Source organism: Calypte anna, chromosome 10 (assembly GCF_003957555.1).
Source record: "Calypte anna isolate BGI_N300 chromosome 10, bCalAnn1_v1.p, whole genome shotgun sequence".
Classification (NCBI taxonomy): Eukaryota; Metazoa; Chordata; class Aves; order Apodiformes; family Trochilidae; genus Calypte; species Calypte anna.
The window spans coordinates 14,969,705-14,996,740 of NC_044256.1; the positions used below are offsets into that span (position 1 = coordinate 14,969,705).

At 41.0% G+C, this 27,036-nt stretch overlaps 1 protein-coding gene across 1 annotated transcript in view; it reads right to left on the bottom strand.

Annotated features, from left to right (window-relative positions):
• The window catches only part of AKAP13 (A-kinase anchoring protein 13), a 205,591-nt gene that overhangs the window by 43,880 nt on the left and 134,675 nt on the right, over positions 1-27,036 (bottom strand). The window contains exons 11-14 of the mRNA XM_030456754.1: positions 14,696-14,777; positions 10,802-10,938; positions 3,722-4,068; positions 582-635 (exon numbers count right to left, since the gene is read on the bottom strand). Coding sequence (XP_030312614.1) covers positions 582-635; positions 3,722-4,068; positions 10,802-10,938; positions 14,696-14,777 — 620 coding nt within the window. The remainder of the gene's footprint in view (positions 1-581; positions 636-3,721; positions 4,069-10,801; positions 10,939-14,695; positions 14,778-27,036) is intronic.

Sequence of the window (27,036 nt, forward strand, 5' to 3'; positions counted from 1 at the left end):
CATGAAGGATGAGGAACTGAAAGATTGCTATACTGAAGGAAAAACACACATGAAAGTAAACACTTATTTTCTATTTTTTTAGGAAGATTGTTATAAAAAAACCTGACAAAACAACAAACTAGCAGAAGAGCAAAATGAAAGCCATTTAATTCAACCAGCTGCAGATCTTCAGAGTACTCTCCAACTCTAAGATCATGTCTGATGCATCCCCTCCCCAGCTGCCCTGCCTGCAACTCTTGGCAGGAGTCTCTGATGTGTTTGAAATCCAACCAGTGCACACGCTCACAGGTAAACAACTGTTTTAATGCATCTCCAATTTTTACATGTGGCAAAGGCCAACAAAGTGATATCTGAGATTATTCCCAGTTATTAATGTGTTGTCCTGAAGAAAATACCTTGAGCATGTGCTCTGCAGGGCAGAAAATCTGCCTTGGGTCAGACTGGAGAGGGAAAGCAGCCAAGCAGGATGCGCAGCTCCAACACCAATACTTTGAGAGGTACTACAGGTTTACTAGCAGGACAATATGGAGTTAGTAGACATTCAAATGCAAAACAGTTAGTCACATTAGCTGGCTTTGTACCTTCTCCTATGAATGGGAGGCTTCCTTATACCATCCCCCAGAATTCGCATTGAACTGAAAATGAATCATGGAGAGTGGTCAGCAGCTTGAATGGAAAAAAATGAACAAATGGCAGCTGAAGGAATAATATCACCAACAAGTGAACAACAGAGGAAATGGACACACAGAGAAAACACAAAATTAAATACAAAAGGAAATAATGAATCTCTCTGTTCCTTCTCTCTCCCTTTTTTACAAATAAATCTAGGGGTTTTGGCAATTTTTTTTTCTTTTTTTTTTTTCAAGAAGATGATTTCACAGGTACTGACCACGTTGCAACTCAGTTGCTGCCAAAGCCAGGTCAGTTTAAAGTTGAGATAAGGACAAACTGTTTGACAGAAGCTGTAAGGAACAATGAGTAACACCAGCTCCAGTTTTACAGTGCTTAATCCATCAGTGAAAAATGCCAGCGTTTCTTTCCTCAGACTCAAGCACTAAAAACACTGCATCATTGTTGAAAGACAGGCATTTCAAATCTGCTATGAATGTCAGGAATTAACTGAAGGATGAACATCCTTTTGTGGCAGCTGTGTTAGTTTTCTTTATATTTTTAATAGCAAAATGTAGACATGAGGATTACCTGTGAATTGCATTTGAGGAGAGGAGAGAAGGGAAGAGGAAGGGAACTGAGCATATTTTCACATTTTATTTAAGATGATTACATTTTTTCTGATCTTTTTCTGTGAAAAAAAACTTTGATGCTCATCCCTCATATAAACAGAAAACATGTAATGCTGGAAATGACCAGAAGAAAAATGACATAACCTGATTTTTTTCCACAGGCTCCTTTGGGTCCTGTACCAGCAGCTCTATTTAAGCTTGACTTGGCTGCCCCTGCCATTATAGGAAAGGCTTTTTGGTGGATGGGAGCTGGACCTGCCCATGAGTCCTTTGATGGGGCTGAAGTCACCTCTTACAACTTGGCTGACTGTGCAGCCTGCCACCCTGTTCCTCTTCCCAGGCTTGCAGCTCATCTCTTGTCCTAGGGTTTTGGTGGCAATTCTGCTCCATTTGGGTCATTTATTGCTCTCATTTGCCAAGGGTGCCCAAAGGAGGGGAGGGAACACAGACAAGTGGTGAGCAGAAAGGACCCACTGCTGCTCCACTGCCTGCCACCTCTTGTGAGGACAAACATCATCTAAGGCTTGTGCTCTGTGTTACTTCAGTTCCAAGGTTTGCACAAATCAAGTTACTTTTTCCCTTTTAAATGGAGAAGTATCTACTGCACATACACCAAATAAATAAGAACATCCCAAATTTCACTTATTTGTATGAAAGTCACTTGTTTGGGCTTCACTGGTATTTGTTTTTTCTCACTAAGCAACCAGAATCTCAACAGCACAACAGCCACGTATGAAAAGAACAAAGATGAAAGAAAAAAAAGCCAAAAGAACAAACCCAAATAATCCAAATTCCTTTGTAACAGAAACATAAAACCAAACAGGAACCAAATCAGCAGCAAAGGCCCACACAACTTTTCTAATTAACGTATGTGACAGCTATCCTTATGGAGCAGCAGCTGTATCCAAGAGCATATGAGAATAATTACTGTTCTTTTAACCCAAATTTTCTTACATTTACAATGAATGTATTTCCCTATATCAGAAACAGCCTTGAAAGTCTGACGCAAAATTACTTTACCCCATCTGTTAAGTGTTAGAAGCATTTACCAGCTATGCAGTTTATTGCCCTCAGAAATCTTTACATAACAGACCCTACAGTGAAAAATAAATCTCCCTAAATTAATTTATGAGCTTATGGACTCATTCTGTCATAAACCTGCATGCAAATCTTAAGCTGATCTTTTTTAGCTTTAAAGAGATAGGTATCACTTTATTTCTTCAAATATTACCTGAGGACCAGAGATGAAGCCAAAAAAAAAAAAAAAAAAAAAAAAAAAGTGGCAGTGGAAAGCATCAGCAGTAAACAAGGACAGAAATATAATCTTTTATCTGTGAACCTGAATGTTGTTCAACATAGGCTTTAAACTCTGAAGGGTTGGTGATATTTCTTTAGCAATACCTACAGATCCTAAAATGCATACAGTCCTGATGAGGCTGCTGCCTCTCACTGGATCATCCAAATGGGTCAGTAATAACTTAACAAGAACCCTTAAATGAGTGGCCAGTTTTAATTTAATGGCATCACCAAATGCAATGGCTCTGTTCATCTTCAAAGCAGACCTGGGCCATGAAGACAGCAACCTGGAGATGAGTGCTGGCTGCACACCTGCAGCCTCTGTCAACTGCAGATCTACACCAGAGGGACAAGAGGATACAGCACACTGGCCCTGCTAAAGCCACTCACCATTCCTGCTCTGAAACCCCTGAAATGCATCAAAAAACAGTGGCCAAACCTCCACTGGGTTCAGAACACACAGCCCACAAACTGCCTTACACCCATTACTTTACTGGAGTGCAGCTTTCTTTAACCACAGCTTCTTCCCCACTGAGATAGGGGGGCTGAGCACCATTTCTTTTCCCCACAGTTACTCAGCACCAGCACCTACACACACCTGGCTGTCACACCTCTCCCTCTTGCACCTTCTGAAAGAACAAAGGGGAAAACTTCTCTTTTGAATCTTCCTGTGCACTTCTGGGGACATCCATGATGAGTTGGCTGGGACCTACTGTTCATGAGAGACTGGTGGATCAAATTCAGTAAAACAGGGACTACTCATCTCACCAATATGAGGCGCCTCCACACCTCTTTTTAAAGCCCTAGTGCCTGTGTTCTCTCTTAATACAATCACAGCAATAATGGCCGTGTTTATTTTGAGATCAGTGAGACTTAACAGTCCAGTAATTCCTTTAATGAAGTCCTTTGTATAGAAGGGAGTGGTAACAGTTCAAATGGAAGATCCTTCTCAAGGTAATTCCATTTGGTCTGGAGAGCACAAAGGTACTATGGGCATTAAGCACTTAAATCCTGAAAGCTAATTTGAAACAAACAAACAAACATACATTAGGTGATTGCCTTCATCCCTCTGAGTGAAAGAGAAATAATCCCAAGTTACATCCTCAGCTTTCTGTTTTACCTCTAAAGCTTAGATAAATATGCACCACTGTGTGCACAGTAAATCAAAGCAGCTCTTCACTCACCTTCTCTGATTTATTTCTGCCTCATTGGTGGCATTCTTCCCTGGGCCCCAACTGTGTCTACGGAAAGGTGACAGCGGCCGCATGGAATTCCGTAAGACAGAGGAATGAGTGGGCACATCTGTGATACTGTCCAACTCCTCCTCCTTCTCTCCTCCCTCTGCAGCCACCATGTTGCTGCAGCTGCCATCCAGGCTGTGCCTGTCCTTGGACTGGATGAAGTTCACTGCTGGTGGGAAAGGAAGGGATGTGTCGCTGCCCAGGGATGAGTTCCTCTCCAGGGACATGGTGTCATCTGCAGAGGAACTGGAGCTGGTGACATCACATGCAGACTGTTCCTCTTCAGGCTGCTGGGGATAAGAAAAAATTAAAAATACATTAAAGTAGAATCAGACTGATTTGGGGTTGGAATGGGCCATTTGAGATGATCTAGTCCAACCCCCTGCCATAGGGAGAAACCATCGTTTGCTAGATCAGGTGGCTCAAAGCCCATCCATCCTTACACCTTGAACACTTCCAATGAAGTGAACACATCAAACTTCTTTGCAAATATTTCTTTTTTCCACGTAAGATTAGAGATTTTCTAGTTGACAGCATCAGGCAAATTAACCACCACACAAATGAGATTTTTTGCTGTGTTCCTGAAAAAGGCTGAAATGCTCTGCAGAGAAATCTCTTCCACCCCACAAGTTCTTGGTGGCCATAACCCTGGGCTTCCAGCTTGGGCTCTCTGCCTGTCTTCCTTTCTCCAATTCCACATTTCATCCTGCACAGCAAATCCTGCTCCTCTCACCATTTCAGGCTAAACCTGTCAAAGTGCCACGAAACCACCAAAGGTTTTTGAGGAACGATTAATGGGTAACTGGGTCATCATGACTCCTGATGACAAACTCCAGCCACTCCCATGGGTCCTGGGATGGAATTGTAGCTCTCAGTCACAAGAGCTCAGGGGCAACATACTGTTCCACTGCATCAAGGAACACAAAAAGGGCAGTTATTCAGTAGCAAAAAACAGAGAAAAAAAAAACAACAAACCAAACCTTAAATCCCTGTTCCCCATTACTTTCCATTAAGCAGAAAGTTAATGCCAGGGTTTGCAGCATTTTTCCAATCCAACTGCAATTGAAAAATAGTGTTCCACAGGATCAGCTACCCTATATTACAGGTCTTGAATCATACTGCAATTTTTTGGTTAAGTTTGTTCCAAAAGCACTAAGTGGAAGCCAAAGTGATTTTGTTTGGCCAAAGGCCACATGCTGAGCATACAGCCCAAGAGGAGCCTATGTGTACACTGTGTTCCCCATAGCTAGCACAAAAAAACCCCCAGGCATCTCCCTGACATCACCTTCAGCCTGAAATGGTGTTTGCCCCAAGGGACTGACATGGGAAGTTTCAATTTTTCTGCAGCAGAGCCCTGTGCTGTATCATTTAAAATAATAACAGGCAGAATGATCTGTCAGACCATATATAATAGAGTATTCTGCAAAGCCACAGCAGTTAATTGTCTACAAATAGCAGGCTCAGTGGGTCTCAGCAGAAGCTGAGTGCTCAAGGAGCTGCAGGCTGTCAGCTCTTGTTTGGCAGAAGACAACGAGCTCCAAAATCCCCTTCTCAGATGGGAGAGATGAGCATCAAACCCCATGTGGGACAAGGTCAATGGGAGCAGCACTGCCCCACAGCAGTTCTCACCTCGGATCCCACTGCCCTGATGCTGTTCCAGCCCAGCACTGCTAAATGCTCCAGACACTTCTGATTTCTATGCCTTTTTTTTTTTTTTTTTTTAATGGGAATATGCTATATACTAACAGCTTCTTGCAAGAGTATAAAGAAACTGAAACGTTCAAAAATATTCCTATAAAATATTTCACTATTTAGAGGGAAGCTCCATTTCAAGTTTTGCTGGTTTTCTATTCTTATTTTGGTTTAACAGGGACAGAACAATGTTCCTAAGGTGGCCTAAATAAATGCTGTCACACGACCTACTCTCTCCCTTCCATCCAAGAGAAAAAATAAAGGCTGCACCCACAGCACAGCACTGAAGTACAAAATATTAACTCACTAAAAATTTATCTCTCCAAAATAGAGATAATTCACGATAAGGAAAGGTAAATATTAATGGCAAATTTGTGTAAATAGTTTGACAGAAAACTTCCACTCTAGCATATTCCATTTGCCACATATTTAACTAGGAACTATGGGTTAAAAGCAGAGAGAACTGAAATGGACGTCCTTTCAAATTTCTGATGACGTTTGGCACTATTCAAGATAATCTGATATTTGTGTGAGTCATGAGAGCTTACTGAATTGCTTAAATCCAGACAAATTAAGTAGTCATTATGTGGATAATACTCTTTCAGTAGAGGAAACAGTGTGCTTGGCTTTTCTGAGACACAGGAAAACACTGTTAAGACATTAGGAAAGCACAGCAGGAGGAGAGAGGACAATCTGCCAGCTGTACAGTGGAAGGATGTAAATATTGTATTTAAATACTAATTAAATTATTTATGTAAATATTAATATTGTAAATATTAAATCTCAATGTAAATCTAGCAACAATACTGCAGAACATCAAATTTTATAGGCAGGAATGAAAGTAAAAAGAAGAGTATTTGTTTCTCAGAATACCAGAATACTGGTCTGGTTAAAAATGCAGAACATAACTCCCAGATTTAGGAAAGATGTAGGTTTTCTATCATAAAGTGATGTTCAAAGAGGTTTTTGAAAAACATGAAATACAGTTGGTCCATTTTAACTTTTACCTTGAGCACCAGATTGACTGCAGAACATAATAAATATTTTCCTTGAACTTGTGGCCCATGCTTTTTCCCTTAAGTATGATCAAATTATTTCTCTCACTTTTTTTTTTTTTTTTAATTTTAAACAAGGCAAAATAGTTAATATGAAAGATCAGGACTATGCCTGCCACATGACAAGTGTGGCTGACACATCTAAGAAATACTTAGATTGTAGCCACCTCTGCAAGAAATTAGCTATCTGGTCAAGTGCCAGTAAATATGCATTCCTCTTTAATCCTATTTGAGTAAGATAATACCCTGTTTGCAGAACAGAAATGGCTCTCTAATGGGTTCTGTTCCTCCAGAAAAAAATGTGATGTAAAAGAAATTTTAATTTTCTTCAAGTTAGGGTTGCTGCTTTGCACCACAATGAATTCAACCCTTAACTTTGACCATAAACCTTATGGCTGGGAAGAGCCTTTATGACATGTGCTAGAGGGCATTCTCTTGGTTCTTGGAAACAGCAGTTGGTGAGAAACTAGAAGGGACAAATGAGATAAGGCATAAAATGTGAGTTTTCTGAGAAAGATTGTAAATGCTTCCTTATGAATAGGGTTAAGAGAAATCACTAGGATGGTGAGTATAAGATAACTTCTTCAACTACATCCCTTCACTGGCAAAGAGGTCCTGATAAGGGGAATTTAAATGTTTTTTCTATCATTTTCAAGATGACAATATGAAAAGTGCTGAGACAGAAACTTACTCTAGCCCTTGATCTTCCATGTAACAAAGACATTAAAGGTCTCACAGTATTAAAAAAAAAACACAACAAAACCAAATCAAACAACAACAACAACAAGAAAAAAACAACAAAAAACCCCCACAAAACCCTGGCATTCTGGAGTTTATTTTAAAGGAACTGTAGACACCTCATTCCTTGTAGTGTTCAAGGCCATTGTTGGATGGGGCTTTGAGCAACCTGGGCAAGTGGGAACTGTCCCTGCCCATGCAGGGGGGTTGGAACTTGATGGTTGGAACTAAAGGAATCAACATCTTTGGTTGGCTCGATATATAAACTAGCAGATTAATTTTTTATTTGGATTTGCCCACAGCTCCAAGGTCATTAAATTAACCTCAGAAGTGGCCTCCTGTTAATTATCAAAATGTTCATGATTTGGAGTCAGGGAGTCTTTCCTTGGTACCTCTCTCTTCAAACTTTGATTCCTTCAGGTTTGCTTCTTTTTTCCCCAGCATGATTGTTAGGGTTTTTTTTTGTTTTTTCTTTCCTTTTCTTTTTTTCTTTTTTTTTTTAAAACAGAAACAGTAATTCTGAAAAAGTGCAAAATATTTATGTATTTCCTCCAGCAAACCAAAACAAACCCAGAAATTAAACAAAATGCACAGGGCTGAGTTGCATCCTTTTCCTTCAGCAATGACCTATGGGTTCCTGGCTTCCCAAGGGTCTTTCATCTGAATTATTTCCCAAGATGCACATTAAAATCTTCACTGAATTTCAGTGGCAGCTTAAAAGTTAAGATGAGCAAAGCGTATGGGTTACACACCAGGATGCTGCCAGATGATTGTGAGAAATAACCTTATTAATCATTCAAGAAGGAGAGTGTCACAAAACCTGCCCAGATGCCTGGCTGGGATGGGGAAGGAAAAGCAGGATGACAAGGACATGGGGATAAAGTGCTGACTCAAAAAATAAAACATTTTGCTGAAGCCTTAGACCTTACATTGTAAGCAATTTCTGCACTGCAGTGACAGCCTCTAACACCTAAAAAATTAGGCAGGTTTTAGTGCTAAAGCTCTCTGAACCCACCTGCTCATGTTATGCAGATCAGTACATGTCCTTCAGAGAAAAAAAAAAACAAACAAAAAATCCAAAATAAAAAAAAAAAACCACAACCAAAAAGACACACACTAGAGATGGCAATGACAGCATGCACCAAACACCAGGGACAGTTTAAGGTGCATGCAGATTTTGTGACCTCAGACTCCAGTTCTTCATGGTTTTGGTAAAAACCAGGGCTTGAAAAACATATGAACTTCAAGTGATGTCTATGGAAGTGGCCTGAAAACCCTGGACAGACCACTGCTTGTTCTTTATAATTTTCTCCTAATGCTTTAAGCAGTTAAGAGAGGAGGAGTGACTTTTATACAACAAAAACAACTCAAAGACAAAATTTCAACTCTTGCTCCAGACAAAAGTGAAACCAGAACAGGACTAAGTAATAACAATCACCATGACACTGAGAGCCTGAGATCCTCTTTTTGTTAGTAAACAAGATCTCTCCCTAATTTGATATGAAAATTGTACTTTTTAATAGGCTTATAGTTTACCAACCACAACCAAGACATGATGTGCACCTTACTGTATTTTTGAGAAGAAAGATCCAGAACTTATTTAGTGGATATTAAAAATACTTAAAACATGCATTCCTACCAGCTGGGCTCATTAGTCTAAAACAGAAAAGACTGATCTAAGGAAAGAGCTCACAACACTAAACTAGTGCCTCTGCTCCTACTAGAAATAGCTTCAGCTGGAGAAAACACTCAGTTAAATGCTTAGAAAGGAGACAAGTACTCAAGTAGTCAGCAAAGTGGAGACAAAAAAACCATAAACATGACTGAGGTTGAAATTAGCTTTGAATAACTTCCTAAATTCAACTAAAGAACCTTTTGAACTCATTTGTAAACAAAGTCTGCAACCTACCACCATAATGAGAAAAATGCAAAGACCACAAAATTAAGAAATTCTGTTTCTACAATGAAAAAAAATTTCCTCCTTCTGCCCATTATCCTTTGGCAATTGAAGATCTGCTTTCCCCACCACCTCCTGCTTTTCCCTGCAGTATCCCTATTACATTGCACTACCTATTCTGAAGTTTTAATTTTTCTTTCTTGTATTTTAAGAAGGGAACTTTCCACCTAAGAAAGGGAAAAAGCTGAAATTCTGGACAATATGAAGTTCACCACATTCCCACAGCACTCTTCTCCCATGCATCCCCATACAAACATTAAATCAGACTCAAATGGCAGCTGGCTACCATAATTTGTGCCACTCCACATGAGAAAACTGAAGGCAGTCTTCTGGGCTGCCAAACAGCCTGATTCTCACAATCCACATCACTTGGAGAGAAAGATGGGAAAGGGAGAGGCTGGTGAGCTCTGTGCCCTACCACATGCATTAAGGATGACTTTACTGTTCATTTATAGCACATGAGATCACTCAGCCCAGGCTGTGGTGTTTCCCATCCCAGTGGAAAATATTCACCATCATCTGATTAGATTTAAGCAAACAGAACTTGTATCATTAAATATATTTCTCAGAAAGCAAGGGTGAAACCTACTCTGACAGTTTTTGAGAGCAGAAACTGCTCAAACAGGTAAGCTGGAGGTGAATCTAAGCAGAGGATTTCAAGGACCTGAGACCAACATGATGGCTGCTCTAAGGAAGGTTCATGTCCTCTTTGATTCTGCATCACTCTATTCTTTCCAAGAGACCTTTTCATGATGTACTTATGGAAGGAAGCATATAAATTAACAGCAAACTATTCTTAAAAATGAAAACCTAATAACCCTGTGAGTAAATTCAGGCTGCTCTTATGTAGACAGCAAAAGAGTGATGCTAAAAGAAGGAATCCTCTCTTCTGGAGGCTCTTATCTCAGGTCTTACCCACTCCTCCCCCTTCTCAGCTGTGAGCAAGACAAAGGGCAGAGGGGTGACTAAGCTTGGTCATGACTTCTGTTGTTGTTTTTAAGCAAACCTGAAAACATTTTCCTTATGCTTTGCATGCAAAAAGGCATTAGAGATATGTCACCTAGGAAACAAAACTATTCATTGGAGTTGGCCATGAAGTATTTAGAGTGAGAGCTCCCTTCCTACCCAGGAGGCACACTGAATTTCCAGAAAAACATTAGTTCCTCTGAGAATTACAATATATGCTTCTGAAGGTATCAGTGCAGACGTTATTGTTTGCTGGAGAAAAGATCTTTGTTACATTAAAGGTGACTTTCATACCACCTGTCCAATCCCTAATGACTCTGCAACAAAATCCACCTTTTCAACTCTTTATCTAGCACCTGATTTACTTCTGGAAAATCAAAATTGCTTTCATCTATTTAACACTGGGGACAGCACATTTTTTTGAGTTCTGCTGCAAGTAAACACATCCTTCCTGTTGCTGCATCTGAAGAGAGGACTAGATCCTTCCCCTATATTCCAGTCCAGGATAATTGCTGCCAGGTTTCTAACTCACTAGTAAAACCAAGATTATTGAATAAGGTTATCAAATAAAGACTTTGAGCTTTTTTTATTGTATCCCAAACCATGTTTTCCTACCTTTCCAAAGACAAGGTCTTCCATCCCATCACCAGCCAAGGGGAAGAGGTCAGACTCACTTCCAGACTCTCTTTTGAGGATGCCCTGTGATGAGGCACAGACACTGCTCAGCCCATCCTCCAAGAAGTTCTCACATTCTGCAGGAACAAAGAATGAAAAGCTGTGGTTTGAAACTTTCTGTAGCATCTATACATCCAACTCATATAAGCTCAGGAAATTCAAGGATTTGAAAAGTACAGTAAGCACAGCATTATAAATTCTCTTCACCACCCAAAATAGTGCCTGCAAATTTTAAGTAGTATTTACTTAAGAATCTAAAACTCCGTGTTAGTGCATCATGGTGAAAACAAAAATTCTGCATTAAACACCCATATCTGTTTGTAGCTTGAGGTTCTGTTAGATACACTAGATCAGGTACTCCACACTGAGCACAATGTTTCTCATCAATTGCAGCAAGTACAAAAATAAATTCATATTTAATAAATGTAGAAATACAACCTGACAATATTTCCTTTCTCAGTTAAAGAATCAACTCCCTCTGAGTGCCAAGGTGCTTGGAAGGCATATTGGGACAATTATGTTACTCCTTCTTCTGTACTTCTCACTGAAAAAGCACTAGGATGGATTTCATGACAAGCTTTATTTCATAACATTCCAAAAATAATTGTTTTTTAAAAATTCTCAGCTTTTGTAACTCCCAACATTGATATATAAGCATATTACATCTCTTTTCTAAAAAGCTTCCAGATGATTGTACTGGGATGATCAGCAGCACAGGAACAACCTACAGCCACTGGAAGAGCTCTGCTTCCCAAAAGCCTTACCTGATGTATCTACATAAAAATGTCTGAGTATCATTAAGCTTGTTCAGCCTTCAGGCAAAGGTATTAATGGCAATTTTGGCAATAACTGAACATTCTTTTCTCTCTCCCAGCTCAAAATATTTCTTATTTGAAGTATTTTTTTTTTAAAAGCAAGGTGTTATTTTGCAGTCTGCTCCAACTAACCATGTCTAGCTCCCTCGAGAGGAGCCAGGGCATTTCAATGTTATTTTGCTCTTAAATTACACCTGATGAACTCCATCTTTGGCTACATCATCCTTACACATCAATGCAATAACAGGTTGGGGTACCTTGAGACTATTTTTTTTTCCCTTCCCCATCCTTAACCTGAGCCTAAGAGCAGCCATCAAACACCCTGGCCACAGCCCAGCTCATGGCAATGACCCACTGTTGGAGGAAAGAATATTCATTTATTGATGGCCATGGTGCTTCCCTGTCTTGGGCAAGTAGTAACTGAAACTGGTGGGAAAACCCCATTGCCCTGCAAAGAAGCTTCCATGCTGTGAAGAAGTGGAAAAGCATTTATTGGAGGTGGTGCAGCTGCTGCCTGGTCCCATTCCCCTCTCAGTAAACCTGGAAAATCTGAACTGCTTTTCCATCACTCAAGGGGTGAAGGGAGGGGGGAAGAGAATAAGAGAGAAGAGGGGGGAAAAAAAGGAGGGGAAAAGGAGAGATGGAGAGGCTGTGGAGGTGCAGGCCAGGGTGCCTGTCCAGCTGGCAGCCAGCAGTATCCACAGCCCCAGCTGAAAAACAAAGGGGCTTGAGCCACGTTCCAGTGGAAAATCCACAGAGATGATCCAGATGTGCTGAGGGGTGGATACCTCAGCCCAAGGATACAGCACAAGACACAGCAAAAGGCTCTGCAGAAGCCTCTGAGGGACAGAGGAGATGAAGTGGTGTGGAGGCATGACAAGAAGCAAAGTGATGGGGACCCTCCCACCCCAAATCATTCTCTCTATTTTCAGGTGTTCAGGGAGTGGGGTGTCCTCCCCTTCTCCTTTGCTCAGTTAGATTATTGGTTTTTCCTTCGACTGAATCTGCACCAACACTGCACAACACTGAGCTCCATCACCTGGTGAGCCCTAGTGACACCCCTGCTGTGACAGGGGGACTGTGATAACCATCACACTGGATTGACAGTGCAGCTGTGGTTATCTGCTCCGTGAGATCTGCTCTGCTTATCTGCTCCTCCCTGTGAACGTGCATGTGAAAAATAAAATGGTGGAAATGCATTTCTGCACGTAATATAGAGGGGGGGAAAAAAAAAGTATTAAAAAGCCTCAGGAAGAAAGTTTCCAAGTAATTCTCTTACATGTATTTTCCAAAGCTTCGTGTCCTTCAAGACAGGGCTGAGCCCTCCAATTCCATGCTGATATCTGCATGTCTGCCACATTCCTTCTGGCATTTCATTTCAAAACCCCTGACTGAAAATGAGAAGCTGCAGTTTCTGGAGTTAGCTTCTGAGAATTGAAGACTCAGTTTTTACATGCTATTTCAGTGGGATTTACTCAGAAGGTGAAAAAGGTCTATCAAGCTGTGTACTTTTAAGTTAGCCACTTTACAACAGCAAGTGGTTTTATTGCTGCTGGCTGTTATCAGATTTGTCTTGCCCTCCCTATTCTGCACAGCACTGCAGCCAGAGGGATGTGAGTGCAGAAAGGATGCTATTTCTAGAAAGGTCAGAACCTGAGATCTTCCTGCTGCTTCAGTCCAATCAGCAAACACATTAATCAGTTTAAAAATCTGCCTTGTGCTTGTGTTAGACACCTATTACTATAATTATTAATATATATATGTATATACACTTACCTGATTACATAATTAATATCCTATTTCTATAGTGTAACACTGCATTAAGTAATTAGTATCTATCTAATATTGATCCATATGAATATGTGATAATAAATCTGGCAATTCAAACAAGCATAGGTCATTTTGCAGCCAAATGGAATGCAACAGCTTTTGCCTGAAGTGTAAAAATATAGCAAGAAGCAAGGGATTTGAGGACACAACTAAGAAAGCAGCAGCCTGGTGATTCCACAGGTTCTCCTGTAAAACACTCCTGAAACTGCTATTCATTGTTCATGACTATTAAAAACACAGGACTATTTTTTTAGAAAAAAAACACTTATTTCACTTTGACGAGATGCAGAACTTCTACCTAGAATAAGACCCACAGGTCAGTCATCTAGATTCTACCTTCTTAGCCTATGATCTGAAAAGACTGGGTTTAAATTTCACATCAACACTGAGTGATTCAATCCCTGTTTTTCTTCTAAATCTCTCAGATAAGCTGAGGATGATTCAAGTGAGACCCCAACTTCTAAGGAGTGCAGAGCAAGAAGTGTCATCTCTGTGAATAGCCCAAGCAAAGTCATTATTCAGGGCCCTGATTAAGTTACTTTATTTGTTTCAATCATGCACAATTCAGTGAAAGGAAATGCTGTTTTTCTTATCTTGGCTGATAATCCATCTTTGAAACTTGCCAGGTGGAAGAGCCAGAAAGTACCAGCCAGCATGCAGGGCTGGGAGCTCGGCACAGCTGGTAGACAGGGTGTGGGGATGGCGGTTCTGAACAACTTTCCTGCTTCCTCAAGTCTAGAAAACATGGCAGCTTCCAGCAGGAAAAAAAAATTGAAGTGAAATCAAGCCACGGATTTGGATTCAGCAATGTACATCACAGGAATCCAAATCATCCATAGATTCAGGAGTTTAAATTTCTGATTGTATTATGATTTTGGCTAGTAACCACGTCCATGTTCCCAATTACACCTTTCATGTTTATTTTTAAAAAAAATGAACTTTAAAATAATGAAGAACTTGAAATGTGAAATTACTTAAGGAGGTGACACACCACACAGCCCACTGCAAGTCAAGTGCTCGAGCCATGTGCTAACACTGACTCACAGCAGACTCATGACACATTTTCTTTAGTTTATGTATTCCAGTCTTGAAACAAGGATGTGAAAAATAAGAATTAAAAAGGGGGAAAGAAAGGGTGAGGAAAACAGCAGGGCTGCTCATCTGGAGCCCCCACAGGCATGCTGCTCACCTGGAGACTCCCGTGTCCGCTTGCGTTCCAGAAGGGAAGAATCAGGACATGGCTCCAGGGAACACCAGCTTTCCCGGTTTATCTGAAAACAGACCAGAGCCAATCAAAGAAAGGCCACAGTAATGTCCCTCTTAGCCTCCTCTGCAATGTCTTAACTCTGCATTAACCAGCAGATACATGGTTATGGCTTCATTTTATCCTGATAATAAAAACCTTAAAAGTAACTCATGACTTTTTTTATTTTTAGCATCACTAAACAAACCATTAAAATATGTCAAAAAACTTGATTTCTCTGTGGAAAGTATGATTTCAAGGTGGCTCCCACTCAAGGCAAGAGTTCAGAGGGAGGATGAGCCAGTGTTTAAGCTACTAGTGGAGGACTGAAGAAACCTGGCTTCAATTTTCACTTCCATTTGTAGCAGGGCTTCTGGCAAAATACCCCTGCTCTTCATGCCTTAGTTGACTATCCAAAGAAAAGCAACTCCTTACCACCCATATGACTGCAAAGATAATTACATTAAAGAAAGTAAGGTGTTCTGATGCTGTGGAAATGAGGGTTAGGGAAGTTCCCAGGCCATAGTGAGAACCAGAAGCACTGTGTATATTTCACTTCACGTTTGCATTAACTGAAATGATGTTAGAAACTAAAATACATCACATGGTTTATTCTAACATCAGCCCTTACCAACTCACCCTGACTCTCACCCCTTCCATGACTTCCAGTCTTTCAGCAAGGATGACTGATTTCTACTTAGCCTTCTCCCCTGTCTGCCTCTGCTTTGTGCTTCCTTCCTTGGGTTGTGCTCTCCAATGTTCTGACTCTGAAGTCCTCTGGACTATCCACAAGCCTTGGCTCATCCAACATACACTTCCCATCACTTCTGTGTCACAGCTGGGAGGTTCTGGATGCCCCTTTGCTTTGCTGTTCCACCTAGCTGAATGCTGTCAAACACCACCACATCCCATCTGAACAATCCCATGTCCCACATTACAAAATTCAGAGGTTGTTTCCTCTCCTCATCTGCTTCAACACACAGAATCTCATGTTCTATTGCAGCTGAAAGAAAGCTCCTGAAATGAATTAATTTATCTTATTTGCCAACTATTTCTCCCACCCTTTCTCTCATTTTCTCTACAGAAATAATTTCCTTTCTCTGTTTCAAACAGAGACATTTTAGTGTTTATTTTTGCCTCTTTCCTGTCTTCAACTTTTCTTCATGATCCTGCCCCATGTTTGCCGTCCCTTGCTGGATTCTCATCAAGCTGATGTTCTCCTTTCTCCCATGTTATGAAACACACTGCTTTTGCCTTTAATTCTTTCTTTTGCTAATAAAGAAAACCCAAGACTCTTCTACCCTTGACCTGACTTGCTGCTTTGACTAGTGACCCATGGCCCTTTTCCCTTTATTGCTGAGATGATGGAACATGTTGACTGCAATTTTTGGCTGGTGCTCCTCTCTGGCCTGGCTGCATCCCCCTGCCCGTGGCCAAAGTGGCTCCTGCCAGCACCTCCACCTCCCCCCTGCTCACCGTATCCTGGAGTCAACACTCCACTCCCCCAGACCTGTCAGCTACTTTCTACAGCACATTTTTCTTCCTTAGGTTTTGTCTTCCTCCGTACTTCTGTGATGACAAAAAGGGCTTGGAAAGGCCTTTGACAGGTCAGCTTGTCCCCTTCTGCTGCTCCAAGTCAGGCTCAGCTATAATCTGAGAGGTTTTAATCCATCATGCCCTTAAAATCCTCCTGCAGCTGTGACCTTCCAAGTCACCAGCATTTGTTGGGGGTGGTAGGGAAGGAACAGAGAAGATCCAAGAAAGGAAAAAATGAGCAGAAGTCTTGTAGAAGAGGTGATGGAGATCTCATGCTCTACCAAAATTAAGTCTCAGGGTGACATCAGTGCACATCCCACCTGGACATCTCTCCCCACCTCCAGGAAATTTTGTAAGCTATTTTTCTTAGATATGTTCATTTCCTATCAGTTGCTCACTGCCTCTACTCATATATATGCATTAGACACATTCATCTAAGATCCCATTAGACCCCTATATGTACATCTAAGATCCCATCCTTCCCTGCACCTCTTACTCAATGCACATACACACACCTATAATACTTATTTTTCCCCTTAGATATTCTGCCTCCTTCTGACTGGCTTGCATCTCATTCCTCATCTTCCTGATGCTGATCCTCCTTACTTTTAAATCAATGTATGGCCCTCAAATTTAAGTGAACTACTCCTGATTTATACTGATAATCACTACTGGAAAATGACAATTAAACTTCCTGTTCAATTACTAGTAGTAAGAAAGAAAAATGAGGAGGTTCACGTCTGTCAGTTGACTGTTAACAGAATAAACTATATTAGGCTGAATTAACGTTATATTTTTCTCCTTTAATAGGACCAATTGAGTCATCAGCTGAAAATGTATTATAGACATTGGCATTTTTTCAAAAAAGATTTGAGTATTTTTCCCATTACCCAGCCAGCTTTCTCCTCTGCCCTGTGACTTTTCCAAGTATTGAAAATGTCTGCTTCTTTTCTACAAAAAAACCAGTAACGAGAGCACAACGCTGAGGTTTAAGGTGCTGCTTCAAATATACCTAATGAGCTACAAAATAAAACATTAGGAACTAAATATTTCTTTCAGTAGCCCTAATTCAGGAATAAATAATCATCTTCAAAATACAAACAAAGGAAACTAGTACTATATACAAGTATTCCTTATGCCAAAACGAGCCCAGACAGGATTTGAGGGAAGATTACTGCATGCTCTCAGTAAACTGGGTGGTCCACAGATACTCAAAATACAAACCCCATTATTAACAGCTCAAAACTGAGTACTTGGATCCCTCCTTAACAGCTGAGTTCTGCTCATATTTACTCAGGATCAGTGACTGAAGGTACAGACACTGAGAGCTGTAGAGAATATCCCATTAGAAAATAAATTCCTCCCTTCTTCCCTCTGTTTTGCTAAGACAAGGCCAGGGACAGGACTGCAGGCTGGTGGCAGCAGATGATGATAAAAACTCCCTGTGCTTTCCGCCTTGCTCCCACTGATTATATGCCAGCAATTTGGGGCATCCCAGGTCTTTGCAGCAGTGCCCACATGGCAGGAGGGAATATGAAACAGCCTCTGGGAGCAGAGTTTCAATATGCAGCTTTTGAAAAAAAAAAAAAAACAAACCACCAAAAAAACCCAGGAGAGAACCAGCTATTTTTCCATGCAGAAGCCTGACTGTGTTTACCTGGAGTTCAGGCACAGAGTTAATCAAGAAAACACATCCCCAGGCACCCAAAGCTGAAGGATCCTGAAGGATTTGCTGTTTGCCTGTGAAACACTAAGTGTCCAAAGAGGGCTTCAGGACACCAGCTGGGTTTGCAAGCAGCAGACAGTTTGAATGCACTTTCTGGGAACACATGGATGCATTTCCTGAACCTCAAAGACATCATCCTGCAGATGTTTAATTTGAAACTTGATGTGACTTAATACCGTAACCTCTTTAGGTAAGAAAAGGACAGGGCTGGACAAGCTGAGACAACCAGGGCTGGGGTGTCCTTCATCACACAGGAGAAATGAGTGACCCCAGCCCCCATTCCCTGGCTCTTCCTTCTTTTCCCTCTGCCCAACAATCTTGATCAGGAGTTTGCTGACCTACTCCAGCACTTGTGGTCCTGAGAGGTGCCTGCCCATGAAAACCAGAATCAAATGTCAAAAGACATTTCAAAAATATCCACTTCTGGCAGAGCAGCACAGCAGAGGGCTGCCCAGAAACACACCTTGGGGGCCAATCGCTCCCTGGCTCTCCTGCACCTCTCCAGCCTTTCCACCATGGAAAAGTCCTTTTCCTCTCCCCTCTGGTTTTATTTTAACTCTTCTTGCCTTCCATTTCACAGTCAAGAAAACACACTGACCTCTCAGGAAATCTCCCACTATTTTAAAAGTTTGCACTTGTCAGCCTCGCTGGTAGCCATATAAATCAACATCTCCAGAGCAGAAGGAACCAGGTGATTTTAACTTCCATTTCCTAGCAAAGCTCTAGAGATTCATCTTCCCTCCATATTGTTTTAACTTTGTCCTTAATTTACAAGTTTCCATTCCTTTCCTTTTTTTTCCTCTCAGCTTCCAGACTAAATTCTACCTTGCAGCTAAAACCAGATCCCACTGCACACAGGAAAATATTTAGTATAGTAATTCTAGCTTGCTCATTGTATCTTTAAGTAGATGTCAATTGTACTGAGACATAACAGACATTAGGAAAGATTTGAAATATTCACTGAAGAGCAAAAATAGCAGAAAACATACAATATTTTAAATGTAATTATAACTAGTTTCTTGAATAATCTGGAATGATACAATTATTTCTTTTTACAAATATTAACACTTAGTTTAATTCTTCTCTAAGAACTACCTGTTCCTGAAAATTTCCTCTAGGCCAGCTGTCATTGAAGAACTGGAATTCAATGTTTATTGTGAGCAACTTTTAACTTCATAATTCCTTTTATAATGGAATAATCCAACTGTATCCTTTAAATGGAATTATCCAATTGTCTCCTTTAACTCCTGAACTGAGACTAAAGCTACAGCTGATTTGCTTCTTCACAAAAAGCACCCTTTAAGATCCTCCAAACCCCTTTCAAAAGGAACACAAGGGATGGGCCACCTGGAGAAGGGCTTTTCATCATCTTCCTTCACCAGCCATTGCTACAAACCTCCACATAGACACACATTAGGAGGAAGAATCACTGCTCTGACAGCCATTTTTCCAGGAAATATTCAGAGAAGACACATTGGTTTGCTTACAGATTCCAATTTTTTTTCTTTTTAGTGTTTATTTAAAATTTTTGTAATATCCTTGTGGAATTTCTTGGCTTAAACTTTATGGCCTGGTTTTACAACATCCATGAGGAAAACAAAGACCATTTTCCAATGTATGCCAAAAGGGACAAAGTGACAGCCCTTGCAATTCTGCAATGATTTGTATAGACATTTATCTTCTAGCACTAAGAATATGTTCCACCAAGCTTCTATTTTTACAGATTTGGTGACACTACACCAGGACATTTTTACAAAGAGGTCCCAAGTGACCTTGTTGACAGAAACAAGTGAGCAGTGCTATAGAGAACTATGCTAAAGGATTACACCAGAAGAGTCTCCGACAACTAGAGAACATTTTAAATAACTGAATAAATTAGCACTTTGTGGTGTAAGAGAAATGCTGCATTCCTAGAATGCACTCTTCCTCTGTCAATGTCCCAGCTGGGGAAAGGAGCATGTGCCCCAAGAGTATTTTCCAGCCCTTGGCACTTCCACGTCCTCTTCCACCAGCACAATTTCAGTCTTGAAACAAAAGTAAATTAAGCTCTAAAACCAGCACTAACACCTTCATAGAAAAAAAAATCTTGACTAAAACAGGAGCAAAATTCCCACAAACATGTCTTTGCCTAAGGTGAAGACACATTAGCTTCATTTAAATTATTCTTTCAGTTCTAATTCTACACCAGACACAAGCAGTTATGCTCAGAAGTTCTCCACATCATCATAAATGCACTTCTCTCAGCAACCAAATCACTGCAGGTATATGCAGGATTAAAATTAAGAACTTATTTTAATGCCACAAATTTTGAGGAGAGAGTGCACACCCATCAGCTGAGGATTGTACTTTCCTCAGTCCCAAACCCTAGAGAATGAACTAACTAACATCTGTCAAATATCCAAACACGAAGTGCATAGAAAAATAAAAAAGCAGCTTTGTAAGTATAACAACATTCAGTGGAAGGTACCTGAGTCTCAGTGAATTTTTGGACCTTCTCTACTACTTCTAGTTCAGGATGTTGCAAATTGCACTTCACGGTTGGTGGGCAGGGTTCATGCCAGAGGATCTGCTCTGGCCCTGGGGTAGTGTTACTGGAGCAACCCTCTGCCAGGGAGAACAATAACTAATTGATAAACTCCTCCTTCAATTTCGAAATGTCTTAATTATTTTTATAACACTGGGCTGGTTTTAATTGCATGAATAATGTTCTGATTTTAAACTGGAAGCTGAGTGCAATCTGTTCATCTGAAGAGCAGCTAAATGAAACCTCATTTCTTCAGTTATGAAAAACCTTACACTTGCCTTACATTTAACATTCACCTACAAAGTGAATGTAAATATAGGCTATGAACTACTGTGAAATATTTCCAGTTGTGATTAATCAATCTTTTATTCTCAAAATGAGCCCATATTTCATTTTTTAACAGTTTGCTGATCAAGATTTGAAGGCTTGTCTAGTTTCACATGTACTGACTGCAAAGTGCCAGTCAGTGTGGTATCTGTACTCTGTCCCTAGACAGATATTTGTGGCAGGAGGCACAACATAAAAATGAGATAGGGCTGCCAACTCACATATGGGCACACTGAGACTTCCCATTTTGGAATAACACAGCACAGGCTGCTTTACCCTGCACATAGCTGCTCAGAGCTCAGTGAATTGGTCACAGAAGCAGATGTCCCATGTACCCAACATCATTTCCCTCATCTGCTCCAATGCAATCCCAGTGGCAAAGATGATGGTCAATTTTTATGCCATTTCTGCATCATCCAGGCTTCCCTGTACAGTGGCAATGTACAGTGTACTCCTATGCTCAGTAACCCTCACAGGAAAGAATTTTTTCCTTATGTCTCACTTTAATCTTCACTCTTCAAGTTTTAAAATCATTTCTCCTTGTCCTCTCACTACACACCCATGTAAAAAGTGCTATCCCAGCTTTCTTGTAGGCCCCCTTCAGATATAGGAAGGCTGCTATATGTTAAAGCTAAAAATAATTGTGTGCATCAACCCCCAAAATTGCTGAGGATTTTTGTTGTGTTTTGTTTTGTTTTTTGCATAACTCCAGAAGCCACTTCTTCAGAAACAACCTTAACGTGGAAAATTTGAGCCCCAAAACACCATGACCCTTCAGCAGACATGTTCATTGCAAAACAGTCAGCAGGAAGCAAAATTCTTCTGCGACTGTATCTACAACTGGTTGCAATCAATGCAAATCTAATCCCATCTATAAACATTTAGCAACTGAAATGACACAAGATCTTCTTTGTTCACAGCTTGTTCCAGTTGTCCTTCTTCAACAACTGTTTTTCTTTCCTATGTCAGGATTACCAAGTTCCCTGTCTTAAAATGAAGCAAAGAAGATATTCATATACCACTGAAAAAAAAGACAGCTTGTCTGACTCAAGCTATAGGGCAAACTGAAAGCTGCTTGCTGCTTTGCAGGTAATCTTGTTAAAATTTCATTCATATTAAACACCCTCAGTGGATCCTACTCAGGCTTGCTTCTGTTGTAAGGATATCTACTTGATTTCAATACTTGATAACTAAGAAACCAAACTTAACTCACCAAGATGTGATGACCCTGAGTTTTTTTAATTAAAACCAAGCCAAACAAAACCCCCAGTTTCCCTCATTAAGGGTCTGATCCATCTCCCATTAATGTCCAGAGATGATCTGCCACCGACACACTCAAGTGCTGGCCAGGATCCCTCTACCCATCAACGTTTAATTTCATCTACTGGTTATGTTATAGAAACCAGCTAAAACATGAAGAATGACTGAAAATCAAGCTGAAGTTGATTGTAACTACAGCTGTCACTAGCACCCTCCTACTTCAAACATCTGCTGCCTGTACAGCCCATGTTGGGAGCAGCAAACCCGTGCACACACACACACACACACACACACATATATGGACACTGAGTCATTTGCAGGGACAGACAGTGTAATCCACAGTTTTGAAACTCAGTTAGGAAAACACTAGTGGAAACTAACAAGAGCCATATTTTGTTATAAAACCTAGGCTTTGCTGAACAAAAACTAATTTAGGGAAGTTATGACACCAGAAATACTGAACTCAGTTAATTATAGTGAATTAGATTTCAACCCAGGCATCCAGATACTCTCTATTAAAGAAAAAGATCATGTTTTTATATTGGCAACTGAGGTTGTTAGGAGTAACAGGTCTTCTCCCAAGAATTATTAAGCAGTCATTCCACACAAGTAGTGTGTGTACAGTATGTCTACATTTTTAATGACTCACAAGGTGTCTAAAGATTGAATACCATGGATTCAATCCCCAACCAGAATCATGAGAGCTCAAAATACCAAAAAATACCAAAAAAACCCAATTATCATGAGAGCTCAAAAATACCTAACAAAACTGAGCTGGTAGAGAAAACAAGTTAAGGGTATTCATCCAACTAAAAATCAAAGGATACATTGATACATTAAAGGAAAATATTTTTATTCCTAAACAGTGCAGGTTAGCAACTGCTAGGTCTATTTTAGTGCAGATGAAACAGAAAACAAAACATCTGAAAATAATTTTTTTCCACGTTCTTAACTCTTAAACCAGGGCATGAAGCAAAAAACATAAAAAGAAGCCACATAATCATAGAGAAACACACTGCTTCACCTAGGAAAAGAGAAGAGAGAAAAATGGAGAGGGAAAGGAAATGATCTTCCAGGAGCTCCGACCTCTAAGTCAGGCTGCATTTTGCAGTCCCTCTGGCTGCTTTCTGATTTCCATCCACTTTGCCAGGAAACTGCTGAAGCTCCAAAAAGCTGTTACAGAGACGGGACATTCCCAGACTGCCACTGTGCCATTTGGTGGAGCACTTGCTAATTTTAGAATTAGAGGAGGAACACACTGGGACAATTAGCCAAGAGCCACTCCTCGCTCTTGCTACAGCCCATCTTGAGGCAAAACTCACACCCAAACAATAAGACAGGCAGCAACACCCTTCAAACACAAACAAAAAACAGAGGGAAAGGAGGATCCACCATGCCCTTTTTGGCAGAATACATCTTTCAAGGGGCATGCGTGTGCATTTCAACCCTAAAAAGTGACCAGTGGAAATGAAAACCCTTACAGAGGAAACCCATGGATGAGCAAAGAAGGTTGTAAGGTAGAAGGGGACTGTCTATCAGCAGAGGATGGGGAAGGCCAGGGAAAGGTCTCTGAAATGACACCTGAATGCATGCCACAAGAGATTATCTGGTAGTAGGAATAAAATGGTACTTGCCATAAAATGGTTTGCTAGCACTCAAAGCTACCTTCATGCTGCAGAACAAGAACTCTTCCACCTGTTTCCCCTCTGTGCACCTTTCATTTTAGGGGATGGGTATAGCACGAAACAAGACAGACCCATTATCGGTGGGGAAAAGAACCCATAAAGAAGCAAACACAAACATCATACCTTTAACAACACAACATCTACAGTCCTGTCCACCTTGGAAATGTCGCACAGGCTGTATCGCCTCTTGTGGCGTTCGTACATTTTCTCCAAAAAGCCGGGTGTGGAGGAGCAGAGCCCACCACAAACCCCGGACTGACCACGGCCAGGAATGCTCCAGACCTCTCACATAGGAGCTCAGAGGAGTCCCCGTGTCTCTGCACAGCAGTCTGTCTGAGCCTCTCAGCAGGAAAAAGAAAGTCCCAGAGCTGCGACCGGCTGATAAAGTCTTCTCGGAACAGATTTGCTTATACAGGCAATGCAGGAACTTATAGCAAACAAAAGGTATTTGAAGAGAGCTTTATACATATAGGATTATTGTTGGTTTTTGTTTTTTTTCTTTTTGCAACTGCCAAGAATGGTATCAGCTGTCCCATTAAGATTAATAAGTAAAAAAAAAAAAATGTTTTCCAGACAATTTTGATATCCAAAAAGCAACAGAATGAAAATCCTGCCCCAAAAGGGAACAAAAGCCAGATGTGTGTAGCAGGAACCTTGATCCTCCGAGAGGGAAGGCAGAAGGTTGACTCAGGCACGACAGGTCTAATTCAGGAAAAGCAGAAAAAATCCAAAAAGCTGATGACCGTATCCAATGTAAATACTGTCACCAACGTGAGCTTTCTTTCACGCCCTCATACGCCGAAAGTAAAATTAAAAAAGAGTATTTCCTCCTTTCGAGTCAGTCCACTGTTCACCAGACAGAAAGGCTTGGTTTTGCATTAAGTTTAAATTTCTAATGACAGCAAAGGGAAAAAGGAAAGAAAATAACGAAATAAAGCCACTCCCTCCTGATTTGGGCTGGGACGTCACTGCTTGCCTTTTTAGTCCTGCACCAGTGTTCTCCCAGCTTTTAAAATTTCTTTGCAGTTATGAGAGCATGATTCATCTCTTCAGAGAAAAGCAAAAAAAAAAAAAAAAAAAAAAGGAGGGAGAGGGGGAAGAAAAAGCTGCAGTTTTCTTTCCCAGCCTCTTCTACCTCCAGCTGCAGGCACTCGGTGCACGTTTCCTCCAAAAGGAGACTGAAAAGCAAAGGGACGTGTCTTTGGGACTAAAAAAGATTCTTCACACTCCCCAAAGGACAGGTGAGTGAAAGAGAATTTCAGGCTTAACCCTTCCTGAGCAATTTAATCAGCTCAGACAAAAAAAAAAAAAAAAAAAGGAAATCAGCCATTTACTGATGTCCATTTACTTGTCTAGCAAAAGATTTCAGCAGCCTGCTTTCTCCAGAAAAGACTTTTTTCCCCTCTTTTATTCTAGCCTGAAAGGCAGAGCTTTTATTCTTTCAAAGAAAAAACAAAAAAAACCTAAAGTTTTTTAGTCTCTGTAAGGCTGGGCCAGTCAGATCTCTCCTCAATAGCTCTTTCACATCAGCTGGGCCCTGCGTTCACGCTGCCACATGGTTTCCTGTTTTCAAACTGCCCCCTTGCAGCCCCCTCCACTTTCCACCCCACCCTGACCTCTCCAGGGATGAAATCTTTCCATACTTCCCTAGCTTTAGACATTCCCTCATTCACCGATTCAAAAGCGAATGGGGGTGGTTAAGGAAAAAAAAAAAAAAAAAGAGAAGAGAGAAGAAAAGAGGAGGGGGAGGTTCTGTGGTTGGGAGTCTGTAGCAAGCAGAACTTGCTGCTTTTCTGGACAGAAACGCTGCAGATGCAGAATAGTTAATCCCATGTTGCAAAGCAGGAAACACAGACATAGGAAATGGTGCTTATCACCCCAGTGTTTAACTGCAGAGCTCCTAGAGCCATCCTCATGGCACCAGGTCAACTGGCTCACCTCCTGCTGCCGGGATTTGTTCCACTGGTGGAGTTCAGTGAGGGGATGGGAGGTCTTTTCATCCAGGGTGACCAAAGTCACCTGGCTGTATGAAGAGCTTTGTAACCACCAGCTCAAGTTCTGGCAAAGGTGACTCTAACCTTGCAGACTACTGAATTTCAGGATAAAAACTGAGTTTTTGACATCGGAATGCAAAGGGAGTCTTCCAAAGGAGGTGTAAGTACATGTGCTGTGAGTGAGCACTTCAGTTCCTCTCTTTCCAGTACTACCCTATCTTCTGGCTACCCAAAAACACTGCACCAGGAGTCTGCCTCTGGGTAACACAGGAATAAACACCCCTTCACCCCTATTTGGTAAAAGACTGAAGAATGGGAGTTTACAGAAACACAAAGTACTATTTTGGGCTCCCCTGAATACGACACCCCCACTTTGTACACAGCCAGATTACTAAAAAAATAAAATAACTACCCTCTCAATTTAGCAGGCTCTGTAAGCAAGTTGAGAAGGGCATCTTTTCCTAGGACTTTCCATGGCTTGGTGGCCACTCCAAGGTCCACTGCTGGGCATCACACCATGAACATGCACATACTTATGTGCTGGAGTGGGCTGGGGACTAGCAGCTTCTTCCAGTTAGGGACACACTTATTCTCAATGTGAGGTATCTCCCCCCACTTCCATTACGCTCTGGTCTCTCCCTCACAACCCAAAGCTTCATCTCCACCACACCACCATCTTAACTGAAGAGGATCTCCTTTACAAGGCTCTTTGACAGCTATAATACCCAGCTTCAGTTGTCAGCCAAAGGCTCTGTTCTCCTCAAAAACACACAGAGCTTCTGCTTTCAGTGTTAGGACACACAGAAAACGTGGTAGCACTTCGGGGACTTTCTGGAGCCACCAGTTTCCTCCATAAGTAATGAATCCCAGCAATCATGTGCCTGTCGAGATGAGGAATCAGAAATGGCTGTGACAGCATTCCAGCCCTTCAAATGCTACCATAAAAGGCAGGGATTTCCTTAAATCTAAATTTACAAGACAGGAACCTCTAAAGAAACTTTGTGGATTTAGCTCAGGTAAAGGAATTCACAGCAGATACCGTGCCTTAAAGATCCTCTTATGTTTCATTATGGAGCACCCATATTTTTTAACTGATACAGAACGTAACTTTGTTTTCAACTCATTTTAAAGACAGCTGCTGATACGTAAGGTCAAGATTTATCCACACAACAACTGCAAAGCTCTGTCAAAGTGCTCCTAATAATGTGCTTCAACTTTGAACCACGGAACACCTA